The sequence below is a fragment of the Anser cygnoides genome, chromosome 9, assembly GCF_040182565.1.
Source record: "Anser cygnoides isolate HZ-2024a breed goose chromosome 9, Taihu_goose_T2T_genome, whole genome shotgun sequence".
Taxonomy (NCBI): domain Eukaryota; kingdom Metazoa; phylum Chordata; class Aves; order Anseriformes; family Anatidae; genus Anser; species Anser cygnoides.
In genome coordinates, this window is record NC_089881.1 from 17200360 (window position 1) to 17213890 (window position 13531).

Consider the following 13531-nt stretch of genomic DNA (forward strand, 5'->3'; position numbering starts at 1 on the left):
ATGCACCTGTGAGAGCCGTTGCAGGAACAGAGATTGTATCACACTGTTTGGTTGCCTTTGGGGGACCAAGAACAGAAAAAGGAGTTGAGGAAACAGAGAAGTGAAGGAATTTTAATGTCTGCTAGTATTGGGCTGCTTGTCCTGATGCTTTGCCCTGAGTGTAGCCTGCCTGAGATTTGACATTCTAGTTCTATTCCTGGGGCCCAACTCGCTGCATCTCTCATCTTACAAGGAAGTGAGTGGAGCTCTGAAATATTTGGCCTCTTCTGAGCAAGCAGAAAAATAAGATTTTGTTGAAAGCTTCAAGTTCAGACAGCAAAGTGGAAATCCGGTCTGTTACCTCCTGCAAAGGACAGAACGAGCTCTTGGAAACGGGTGGCAGAAAGCACCATGTAGCCTCAGACCTGGCTGTCGGTGCTAGCCCAGGGACTGGAGAAAGTGCTTGTCCTCAGAATTACCCTCTGGTCTGTGCCCAGTCCTTTCAACCATGCACGTGTGGGATGGAATTGACTCACCTGCATTATAAAACGAAATGAGAATGCTTTCCAAACATAAAATGTTTAGTTTGGGAGCATAAAATAGTGAGAGCCAGGATTGATAGTGACCTTTGATGCAGAAATTAACAGCTGGAGCTGGAGGAACTGCCTATTACAGTTGGAGGGTGTATGGTGCTCAGCTCACGTGGAGGCTGCTCAGCCTTGCTCAACAAAGAACAGCACCTTTTTGGCACCTGAGCACCATCCACGCCTTGCTAAAGTCTGAATAATCCATTTTCAACCGTCTAATAGTTTTGGAAGTCAGTCTTTTAAAGAGCAGCACAGCCCCTTCCACATCAGAGGTCTTGCTTAGTACCAGGAGCTTTTTTGGGTCCGGCAGATGTCATCAGATGTTGCTGACCTGGTGGATGTGGATCCCATACCATGACAAGAAGCTGAACCACATTTAACAGGGTGCAGCAGAGCACAGGGCAGGTGCTGCCAGCAATCTTACATCATCTCTTTGCCTCGCTCTATGCCTTTTTCTTCCTTTTTTTCCTTGTGTGTAGGTAGAGGGGCACACAATAACCATGAGCCAAGAGTCTGAGCACTTTCCATTGCAAGACATCCTGTGCTGCATCCCATCTATTAGGACACTTTCTAATTGAAAATGAGCTTAAATAACACGGAACGTGTAACTTTCGGAGGTCTGAGCTGCTGAGTTATACTGTACTGATGTTGTGGGGCACAGGGGAGGGAGACAGCAAAAGTATCTTGGGGTTCAATCCTTTCCTTTTAAGAAGAGGATTTGCCTTTCTGAAGCAATATCCTTGACGAGCCTGTCTTAGAGATGGCTGTTCTCCACAGACACTGTCACTTGCAGGCTTTACCTTGTCCCTGATGAAGGTGGCACTTGTAACTAAGGTAGAATTACAATTCTGCATTCTCTGAGCACTTGTGCTTTGAAGGGTTTATCACAGACTGCATCCCTCTCCAGAGCCCTCATGCCAGCGCTCTTCACTTTTCTGAAGAGCCTTCTGCCACTTGCGTTTGCTCGCTGGCTAGATGAGCTGTTGGACTCTTACATATCTCACCTGAAAATACGTTAAATCCTTCCTGCTTTAAGGAATAGTTTTGAATTGCTACTTCTACATCAATATTCTGTTACGGAGTTTAAAATGGGAATGGCTTCTGATTTAATTAATAATTTCATAGCAGATATATCCATGGTTTTCCTGTAGATTCCAAAGTAATTGGGGAGCTCAGCATGCTTTTTGGCTTGAGTTTGGGCCTTCCACTGTAGGCTTGATTGGAGAAATAACGGGTCAGTGACAGGCCATTTCTCCTCCAAGACCATTCAAATCCTCCTCGAGCACTTTCACAAGTGCTAGTCAGACATTGGGGTCTCTACAGCTTTCTCCCTGGTATGCTCCAAACAGGACAGTGCCACAAGACAGCATTTTAAGGCCAGCCCCTTGTGCCCTGCTGTTTAGACTTCAGTCGAAGAGGTGGAATGCAATCTGCTGTGTTTTAGATACAAGATCCTTCTTTGCATGTACGTATCTCTGTCTGTTGCCACCCCTGCACCTATTAAGCTTTGAGTCAGCTGACTGACTTCAGCTCCCAGATGGGCTGTAGTTCCTATGAGCTTTATAAAAGGGGGAAGTCAGGTAGAGGAGGGAGAATGAAACAGTTTCCTATTTGAAGGAAAGACTTTATTGTGCCTATGCACCTTATCAGACACTAGAGAATCTACGTGGGCAAAAGGTCTACTGATGGCCTCAGTATGAGAAGATATTTCCTCAAAGATGACAGTCAGTGTTGGGGTCTGTTGTCATTCTTTCCTATATTTTTACAACCTCCTGAGCTTTTGTGATCTAGAAGAGTGAGTCCTCAGATCTGTCTCTGCTTTCGTGTTTTGCAGATCCTTGATGAATGGTTTGGACGGACAGTCATCTGCTCCTGTGTGAAGCTGAGCTACGACCACGCACAGAGTATGATTGAAAACCCTGGGAAGGTGTTCTCACCTGAAGAGCTACCCACTGTCTCCCCTCAGCACTCAGTAGCCGAGGTCCAGCAAGCTGTACTGAACCTGCATCGCATTGCCCAGCACCTCCGCAAACAGCGCTTCATTGACGGTGCTCTGCGCCTCGACCAGGTGAGTAAATCCAGCCTCTTTAAGGGGCTCTCAGTCCACTGAAGCAATTCCCTATTGTACTCCCTTAGGATTTCCTGATCAATCTAAAAACTCCAAGGGGAGAGTCAGGCTGGAATAGAAAGGCAGGTTTGCGTGCCAATGTCATCTTAAAAATGGCATCAAATTATGTACCAAAAGCACTAAGTAAAGTAGAATCTAAAGGAAAATAATCCTGTTTTTTAAGGAGTGGTCCATCTTCCAGCATTTTTCAAAATCCCCAAACTGTAGTAAACTGGGTAAGTAACTTACACGGTGAAATAAGTCATGACAGTGTCATTCATCATCAAGCATTCCAGATATCCTTAACGCACATTACACTGTGAAGGGCTTATCCTCTACATTTATTCTTGTGCCTGCAATACTCATGTTTTCCACCGCTTTCATAGGAGTTCTCTGGGCAGGGAAAATGACTAAAATGTAATCTAAGCTAATATTTATAAGTGGGTGTGTTTTAGGAAGAAATGCGAGTGAGGAGGTTTTCTGTCTGGGGCAATTTAAATAATCTTGTATCAATTGTTGTATGTGTCATTTTTACTTAATGAGCAGACCCAGATATTTTAGATTACTGCAGCAAAAATACTTTTGCATTTGAGATTCAGCTGCTCTGAGGTGGCTTCTGACAGGTTTTGTGGATAGCACGTTCTGGTAATTTATAGAACCCAGTGGCCTTCCCGACCAGGAGACTGTTTGATAGAGGAAGCTCTGTTGTTTCACATTGCAAAACGAGCATGAGTCAACATAATCATATTGCTGAGAAAGGAGCTAGCGTACCGAGATGTATAAACAGGACTATTGTATGTAAGAGGTATGTTGTAATCCTTCCATTTTATTCTGTGCTGTAGTATTGTCTCCAGTTGCAAGAAAACATGGTCTGATTGTATAGAGGGAGCAACCAGTGTCTGTAAGCAGTGACCTTCCTTGACAGAGCACGTGGCTTAGTCTGGTGAAGCTGTTTTGAAGAGAAGGCAATGTGATGTCCCCCATGTCTAAGACGGGCAGAATGAGACATCTGTATCTTGAATTTCAGTAGAGGAGGTTGGGGGTTATATGGTTACACTTCAGGATAAACAACCTGGTGTAGGAATTGTGATGGCTGAGGCTATCTTGCCTGAACCTGTTGAAGGACTTAAAGGACTGGCTAGGCATACATAAATAAGCCTGGAGCCAAGGGCTTTTGCTCAAGGTCCCCTCTTCTCATTTGCTCTTTCCCTCTCATAGGAAATGGTCCGTTCTTAAATCAGATTCAAGTAATTTTTGGAAATCAGACTCCCACTTTGAACTCCTACAGAATTTGCTTAACCTTCTTTTGGAACAGAGGCTTCCCTCATTAATGTTTATCATACAGTGGTTAATAACCTGCGCTTTTGTTTCCAAGCACAGTGAATGCTAGGGAAACATTAAAACAAACAAAACCACCAGCCTTCGCACTTCATGTTGATGAACTAATGGGGAAGCCCTGGTGATGTCTGCACTGGAACAACAACCCATGGTGACTGGAAGCTGTGCTCCAGGAAGGTCAACCTCTGGTTGCGGTACACAAGTCACTCTTGCAGCGTTGTGCTGAATGGGCACCGTATGTGCCTGAGTTTAGTACCTGTTATCAAAATAACCTCAGGGAGAGTATTTTAAAACACTTGTGACATTTTAGATGGCAGGATTTGGCCAGGGAAGCATCCTGTTCCACTAATACCCTGTAAAAGATCAGTGGTGGTTTGTTTTGCTCTGTGCTGTTATGACGGAGCCTTTAAGGATGTGATACTGGAGCATCGTTGGTGAGATCTGGGTTAAAAGCCACCTCTAAGGGCACCACAAGGGGCCGCTTCCTAGTCAGCCTGGTTCATAGCCAAATGATAAACTGGATTGCATTTCTCAAGTGGCATTTCATGCTGTGTGGAATCTGTCTCCCCTGGCAAAAGTGTCAGAGTGAAAGTAATGGTCTTTGAGAAGGAAGTGTGTTTTAGTTCAAGGGACATTTTCACCGTACTTATTCTTTTCAAGTACTGCCTCGAGAGTTGCATTTTGATAAACTACACCTTCCCCAAGGGATGGAGAAAGCCGTTACTGTAAGGCCTGAATGCAAATAGCATTTGAGGGGTGTGTGTGTGTGGACATGTCCAGCGTATATGGCAGGACAAAGCAGTCTGCAGCTTTTAATAGAACGAGATTAGTCCCTCTGCCTTTGTTCCCCCACTTCCTTGAGTTCCCATGGATGCAGTTCTGCACTGGGTCTGACTTCCAGCCCCAGGCAGGCAAGCAAGGGTGGGCCCGAATGGGAAACACACCTTTCTAATCACTGGACCTCTCGCTGATTTCCTGTTGAGTAATGCACATCCTGAACAATGGAAGACAAACTCCAGCAGGAAACTAGGGGCAATGAATTATCAGACTCCAAATAAATATGTGAGTGAAGGAAATGGTCATCCCACAGTATTAAGGGAGGGGGTAGCTGGGCATGGATGATTCCCGTGCTTTTTTTTCCAAGGGATATGAGCCCTTTTCCTATATATTGCGTTATGTTTGAGCTCTACCTCGGGGTCACTCCTGACTGAACGGTGATGAGGGTTTTTCTGACTTCCACCCTGCCATTTTTCAGTGTGACGTGTTCTCATGCTTCCTGTTAGTATTAAGAAAATCATTAGGGGGAGAATCTCCCTTCCTGCTTTGCCGCTGGCCACGGTGGTCTTGAGCTGCTGCTCTCCCTGTCTGCCTCAGTTTCCCCTTTGGAATGATATTTATCTCCCCCATGGCATCCATATAATTTAGGATTGATTCCCAAAAACTAAGGACATCTCTCTTTTGAAGCCATTCATGGGCATACTTTTATAACAGCAGAAATCCTGGTTGGCCAGGGAACCCCTTGCACCCGACAGGGCTCTGGTAAGACGCAGCAGTGTCAGCCTGGATGTGTTGTGGTGAGGGGAAGGTTTCCTGCCTGAATATTGCTGCTGAATTTTTATGACTTAGTGTGAGAGCAACATTTGCTTGCCCACGGTTTTCTTTTTAGCGGTAATTTTAGAAGCAGGAATCTCTAGCTCAACTGTTGAAGAATACTTGTTTGGAAAATTTGGGAATAGCATATCTGGGTCACACAGAAAACCCTGAGACAAATTACAGAGGTAGTGCATGCTCGTGAAAGCTAAGGATTTGTGGATTCAGTATCACTATATATGTGTGTCTCTTTAGGGCTGTGAAATTTTTGAATTCCTGCCCCAGTTCGGTGGCGACCTACATACCTGCCACTCTTTTTTCCCTATTTCCTTCCATGCCTCTGCAGAGGCTTGGAGGAGGGGAATCCTGCTCTGCTGGACCTTGAGTCTGAGGACCTTCTTTGAAACCAGAGCAACGTGCCTGTTCCTCCGTGGGATCTCGCTGTTCCCATAGCCCCCTTTTGGGGCTTTTTCCCTAGAACATGGTTTCCTGTGCTGCCTTCCAGCTTGCTAGCTCCAGAAGGCTGCTGAGCACTAAGTTTTAAAGGTTCAAAGTCTTTGTACCTTCAGCTGCTAAGGAGCTTATGAAACTTTGTCCACACAGACAGAGATTAATGTATTTCTTTTCCTTCTCATTTGGACCTGCAGCTTTGAGATGTAAAGGCCAGAGGTGCCTTGTGCTGTGGCTTTGAGGAAAAACTGGTCAGATATTTACACTATTGTCTGCTCCTTGTCTCCCTCCAGCTCCAGACCATGAAATGCCACCCTGCTGCTGTCCTCGCAGCCCTTGGTGTACCCACGTTATAACTGGAGTGGGGATCTGACCTGGTTTAAAAACCAAAGTGAGCATTCCCCACAACTTTACTTTTTTTTCCTGGCCATGTTACTTTGAATCTGGCTCACTTCCCCAGACCACAGCTTTTACAAACACTAGCCAGAGATCAGATAGAAACTTGCTTTTAAAGAACCATCAAGTTTGCAGAAAAGCTCCTTAGCTCGAGGAGCTTGCGTAGAGGAGACCTGCTGATAAATGGTTCTCTTTTTGGCCTCAGCAGTCTACAAATGAATCACGAGGACAGATGCCTACAAAGAGACAGGTTAAAAAGGATTTCAGTGTGTATTTAAAATGAGAATACCCCGGGATGCTGATCTGTCTCTATGACAACTGGGTGAGCTGAGTGGTGGTTTTGGTGCCCGTGATTCTGCCTTTGCCAGTGCACTTACACCTGCGTGCCCAAAACACTGGCTTGGGCCAAAGTTCATTGGGAGAACAACCCAAAGTGCATTCACATTTGTTAGTGGCATCAAATTATTTGCTAGAGTAGAATCGTAGTATCCTTGTTTGCTGCACAACAGGTGTTCAGCTTTGTGGGTGAATGCAAAAAAAATGGCAACGATGATACTGTTATGCAAATTTAAGGACTGAATTGCTAGTAAAGTGGTCTCACTTCTGCTTGCTCTCAGTCTGTGTGCTGTGCCATCTCGTCATGCTTTTCCCTGTGGGTTTCTTATCATTTTGAATAACTTAAAGGTTAGTAGAAATTGTACTGGTGTACCTCTGCGTGTGCCGGAGACCTTGCCTGTGGTCCTATCCAGTGGTCGCTGCGAATAAGGCAATAAGTGATCTTTGAGAATAGCTGTGTTTAATTAAAATTGGTGGGACTCCTGAAGTAATAGAGTATTGCTGCTGCAGGAAGCAGAAAAACAACCATAAACACCCCAAATACAAGAACGTGTGCTAACAGCAGGCCAGCTGCAAAATGCTCTGTCATATGTCACACAAGCTCTCAGAATAGACGTTACGTACTTGATGCCAACAGTTCTGAGAAGTTGGCTCAAGCCATCCACACGTAGAAAATAAAGAGGAAGAGGTACATTGTATGTGCAGGATGTGACATTGTATGCTGGGAAATTTTGTGTTTAGTTGTGGCTAATGGGATAGGACAGAAACACATTTTTAGACAGTAGTTCCTGCTAATGCTGTTTGATTGGAAATCTCAAGAGTCAGAGATTAATTACTATCACCATTAAAATTTTCCAATAAGAATGACTGCTGGAAATAATTATGGGAAATTGTTTATGTCATATTTCCTGCCTCATATCTGTTTGATAAGCATTCAGATCTTCTCTTCTTTTTGCTATATGGAAGTAGTAAATGCTTCTACCCCAGTTAAGCAGCCATGGTGCCCTAAATTCCATATATACGCGTATCAATGGGAGGCGCTTTGGATCGGAACGAATGTTTAGTTCCAATGGGAACGCTGGACAATGGGACAGCAAAGGGTTATAATGTTGTATGAACCTCAGTTAACTGAGTGCACCTGTGTTTTCCCTGATAGTGTGATCTGAATCAGGTGTTAAAATGCGACTGGGGCAGGAAGGCCATCCTGGCTAGAGCACTCCCTGATGCGATGCTGAGTTTCTCCAGCCACGGCTGCTGCGTGTACCTTCCTGCACGCTCCCAGCGCCCACACCTTTTTGCAGAGGAGGAAGTGTCTTTGTTCAGCAACTGCCTCCTGGTTGTCCTTGCATCTGTGTTGTTAAAGAGGCTACAACAGCAACAGTGCACAAGGCAGGATGAGCTGTACCTACAGTGCTGCAAGATAAATGGAAATACGGACTGACAAGGAGCTTTCACTGTTCACTTCTATCACAATTCCACCATTGTCTGCTGCTTTTCTTTGATGTCTGGCTAAAGAGACATCGCTGATGCACAGAATGGGGACAGCAGGTGCTACACGATCATTACAGACAGTTGCTTAGACTGTGTGATACATTAGGCAGCTGGGGAGATGTTAGATATATTTGGAGGTTAATTTCCTTTGGGGATTTTAAGTCTTTTGCATAGCCCCAGTTAATACACCAAAACGAGCATCTAAGGCCACAGCTATCTTCTGGGCTATCCTGCTCTTCTCTGCAGGAGTAATCAAAATGCATTTGCAAAGGTGCATTAGTGAGGTAAGAGTGTTTTTCAAAATGTCTTTCCTCCAATACCAGAGGGGATCGTGGTGCTTTGCAGGCCAATATGAAATGTCATCGTTGTCGTCAGGACCAGCGAGTGGCTCGGGTCAGGCAATTTGCGCAAGCACTGAGGAGACCTGCAGGAGGGAGGCATTGCGGGATTGTGTTAGGGAGTTGGGTCTGCGTTGGCTGAGCATCTTCCTGCTCACATGGAGATGATTGGGGTGCCGGTAGGTTTTAAGATAGTTTGATTCAATCAGGATTTTGCGTAGAAAGCCTTCAGAATCTAATTGTGGTGGGTCTTTTGCCCTGGGATTTTAATGAAATCCTCCCAGGGGTGTGAGTAGGATTGATGTCCTTGCACATATCCTGCCGTTCCCTGATCGTTCTTTTAGAGCTGAGCAGCTGCGTCGCAGCAGGAGCAGGTGGTGAAGTGGTTGAGCTGGCTCTGGCAGGAGCGGGGAGCTGAGCGCTGGAGCACAGGGCTCGGCTGTAGAGCGTTGTGCTGGGAGCCACCGCAGCCAGATGCCTGGGCAAGTACGTCTGGGAAGGAGCTCCCCACACAGTGGTGCTCGGCGTTGATTTACCATCCGTAATGCAAGAGTGAGTTGTGACTTTCTCTATTCTTGCTAGAGTATTTCAGCCACTAGCTCAGATATTCAAGTTCTCTGTTCATGTACAAATGTTTTTTTCATAAACAAACACAGCTTAACCCATTAGTTTTATTAAATCCACAATATATCTGAAAGCTCAGAAGCTCCTCCAAAAAAAGGAGTCTCGTGCTTTAATTTTGATACGCTATCTGTCACAGCAATAGCTTCGTAGGTCTGCCAGCAGCATCAGAGCAGGTATCAGAGGGGAGGCTGGCTCCATCCTCCCAGGCGATGGGAAAGGCACGAAGAGGTGAAGCAGTGCCTGAGCTTACGCAGTGAGTCAGTGGCAGAGCTGGCAGCATGGTCTTTTCCTGATTCCCAGGCTAAATCCGGTGCCTCAGGCCAGAGCTAATGGTTCTCATCCTCTCATGTTCATTACTGACAGTTTATTTCTATTAAATAAAAAATGTTGGGTTTTTGTTTGTTTCTGTTGCTGGCACTGTTAAGGTCAGTCTTTCATCCTAGCTCCCTAGCAGGTACTTCTCAGTCCAGAGCAGAGAAAAAAGCCGCATCAGTGTGAGGGGCTCAGCTGTGGCCAGCGCTTCTCTGCAACCCAGAAGTGAGCAGCGATCTCACAAGTGGTCTCACACTCCCCAATCCTTTCAGTTCCTGAGCTTTGCTGGTGCAGAGCTTGCCTACGTGTGTCAGCTGGCATGCTGCGGTCCCGTGGAGGTCCGTTGTGCTTAAACAGGACAGAGTTGCAGGGGGCACTGCTTCATCACACTTCCCAATTTGCTTGGCTTCTTCCATCAAGTGAATCCAGTTGCTGCTAAGCTATGAAAAGAGGATAAGCTGGCAGTCACCACGTGCTGCTTGCTGGTAAGGGTGAAGGTATTCACATGAGAAGTAGACACCTCTTGGTTTCCTGGACTAGCCAGAATAGGAGGGGTCTTGCCCATGCTTGTGTGATAGGCAGCCTGGGGTCACCCGCTCATAGGGACCTCAGGTAGCGCCCAGTGTCTCTAGGGGAGAGAGGGGGCATCTGTGGCAGGTGCTGTCTTAGTGTGAAGGAATTGAGAAACTGGTTCTCAATAAAGTAGAAGCAAACTGAGTTCTTCAGTATCTCTGACAGCAAGACAGATAACACAAAACCCAGGAAAACATGTTTGTGTAGAGGTGCACGTGGGGTGAGTGTTGGAACAAACTTCTCATTTTGCCTTTTCTATTGAGGAATCAGTCTGCTCCCAGACTGTCCTCCTGCCTTCCAGTTGGAGTTTTTCTCACCAGCGATGAACAGACGTCATCAGAAAGCCTTCTGTTGTTTCAGTTTCCATTTATCACATATTTGAACAGAGACTTGACAAGGGATTTTTCCCAGGTATTAATTATTGCTGACTGCGTGGCTAATCCATCATTCTCTTCAGATGGACTCAGTGTGTGCTGAGTGATGTAACTTCAAATGTGATCAGTCTGCCATAGGTGAAGATGCAGCAGCTCTTTGTCAGAGCCAGTTCTGTTTCACCTAACAGGAAATGGAAGAAAGGCTAATTGTATAATGACAAAGGACAACATTTGGAATGAGATGAAAGATTCCGACATTGCAGTTCTGTGATTTCTCATTTCAATTCCAAAGTGAGAGCAGGGGTGGGGTGGGGGGGATTCTTGCTTTCCATGACCACAGCTCATTTTATCAAGTGTCTCTGGGCCTGATCACTCCTTCTGAATACTGGGACACTCTATCTTTTCTCATCTGTTACATACGGATGCTGAAGTACAAAGAAGCTCAGAGAGCACCTGTGGCTTCCAGAGCCCTCTGAAACGAGACTGCCAGAGTCTTAGCCAAGATCCGCGCAGCTGAACTGAGAACGGAGCCCATTTTGCCCGTTTGGAAGAAGCCAGTGCCTGCTCAAGCCCATTTTTGGGTTTATCTTTGGGTTTATCTTTTAACATTCCAAGTCCAAGCCTATGTCTCCTGAAATCATATGCCCTGCTAAAGTTTGCAGTGATTCACTGGGAGTGCATTTCGTTGAGCAACCCGTTGCTTTCGCTTTGAAAGCAAATGACTGTGAATCTGTCTGTAGTAGTCTAGATCACTTATCTTGCACTTCTCCCCATCTTCATACAGTAATAAGGAAGTTCTTCTAGCATGTGAGCATAATTCAGTGGAGACTTCCCCTGAATACATAATTGCGTAAAGTCGGACCATGAGGCATGACATCTCAGATAAGGTTGCTGGTCCGCATTGCACTTTGTTTTCAGGATTTGTCAATACTTGGGATTTCATACAGACCTCCTGCCTGCCTGTGCTCCGTTGTGCGGTGCTGCGTTCAGCTGTAAGTGAGGCACAGTGCTCCGCTGCCACTGCCTTCTCCCATCTCAAGACCCAGCTTCTGATTCCTCCCCAAAGATCCGTATTCACTAGTTGTTGCATTGTCAACGTCCGAAAACTTCATGGTGATATTAAACTATACTCTCTGAAGGCAGTGCCTGCCCCAGTTTGGATTCGGGCTGGTAGGAGATGTGTTGCCAATTAATTACCAGCTGAGTCGGTTGCAGTCTGTTTCCCATCTGAGACAGGCTACTGGTAAACTGATGGTCACTTGGAAATGAAGCAAGAGGCGGTGAGAAAGTAGTCCCGAGAGTGTGCTGAGCTAGAGTGGCTTGAGAGACTTCAGACATCTGGAAGAAACCACCCGTGCAAAATCACAGCGAAGGGTTTTTGTGGTAATGCCTTTAACTGGACTTAAACTTGTTCTTGTCACAGCAATACAAACTAACCAAGCAGTCACTTTTGTCTGTTTGTTTTAAAAACCAATCTAGCCGGAATGAAACAAAATGTAATTTGTGCCTTCCTTGACAAGTGAAATAAAGTAGCTGCACTGTGGGGCTTGAGCCCTCTGATCCTGCTTCCCTTGGGGGACTGCGGAGCTGCAGCTTATTGGGTGTCTGGTGGCAGCGCTGAGATCAGCCCTCTGATTGAGACATTCTCACTCCCATGAATCAACAGGAGGTTTTGTATTAGCTTTAAGGCTGCAGTTTCACCTCAATTTCAAGGTCTCTGTTTTAATCTCAAGACTCTCCTTTCTTTCCAGAGAGAATTCCATTGATCCAGCTAGTGCTTTGCTTTTAATTAGCATGGTAGAGTAGAGGCTCACCCACAATACTAGGAAATAAAATGCTTAAATGGCTAAAAAGGGATTTAAAAAAATGCAATTTATTAAATGATTTCTCTCAGTGATGTGTTTAACAGGTATAGAAGACAGAATGAACTAAACCAGGCTTTGGCATTTAGGAAAGTGAGTCATTTTTTCTGTTGCATCATGTATAAATTTTTCCCTTCTCATGTATGTATGGTTGAAATTACTTTGAGGTTTTGAATTTTCACTTCAGCTCTCTGTTTTTTATTATTTTCAAACATTACTGAAAGTGATGGTTGATAGTCTTTCATACTGTGCTCACATTGCCTTGCTCTTTATTTTTTTTGTCGTTGTTTTTTCTCTTTTTCTTTTTTGAAATAAGCCAGTGGTTAATGTATAGGTGATTAAATGAGCTGGAGATTTAGTGGTTTCTCATGTTTAGGTAGGAGTGAGAGGTAGGTGTGTGGATGGATCCATAACACGGTGCCAAGGGGTGCTGCTGTCAAATAACCTTTACTTGGGGAACCAACCTGAGATTCTTCGTGCATCATGGTTCTCTCTCTTGAAATTCTCAAGCGTTTGTACAGGTTCCTTGAAATCGGTTTAAAGATCATGAACGTGGTGCTGTTGCACCCTACTGAGGCAGCAGACAGGTGAGTCTTTTCTTAAAAGAATGCAAAACAATGTAAAACCCTTTGGGATGAACATCCTCCTGATGGGGGTTCTTGCTTGGGTTTGTTCAGTCCTTTTCCTATTCGAACTCTGAGGTTCTCCATGCAGGAGTAACGCTATTGCTCGGTGCCCAAGGACTTTTAAGCATCTCTCTGGGGGCTTTCCCATCCTCTTTTATCAGTCATCTTGCTGCAGTTCAGGGCAGGGCTTGCTGTGGCTGCTTTTACCCAAGAAGCTGGGTAAAGTCTTGAGCAGACAGTAAATACTAAGAGACTGGGACCAACAAAATGATGTACAGGCTTCGTGGCATGAAGACATTCAGCAGATGGAGGTGTTAAACATGCCCTTATCTGCCCGTTTTGTAGGGTGAAACAGTGGAACTTGATGACCTTCTTTCTTTTGAATTCATGGCTACCATCTGCAGCTGAGCACTGCAGCAAAGAGGAAACTTACCTCAGCCCCCAAGCAGTTGGGCAAAGTAACATCATCTGGGCTTCAGCCCTCCAGGAAAACTGTTGAAGAAAAGGCAGCTCTTACAACCAAATTCTTTGAGTTAGTGTTTTTTGTT

The 13531-nt window shown here is 45.3% G+C and overlaps 1 protein-coding gene across 4 annotated transcripts in view; it reads left to right on the forward strand.

The window, feature by feature from the left end:
* DIS3L2 (DIS3 like 3'-5' exoribonuclease 2) overlaps positions 1–13531 on the forward strand; it is a 192424-nt gene that overhangs the window by 127018 nt on the left and 51875 nt on the right. For all 4 annotated transcript variants that reach the window (XM_067002818.1, XM_067002819.1, XM_067002820.1 and 1 more), the window contains one exon: positions 2401–2634. In XM_067002818.1, the coding sequence (XP_066858919.1) occupies positions 2401–2634 (234 nt within the window). The remainder of the gene's footprint in view (positions 1–2400; positions 2635–13531) is intronic.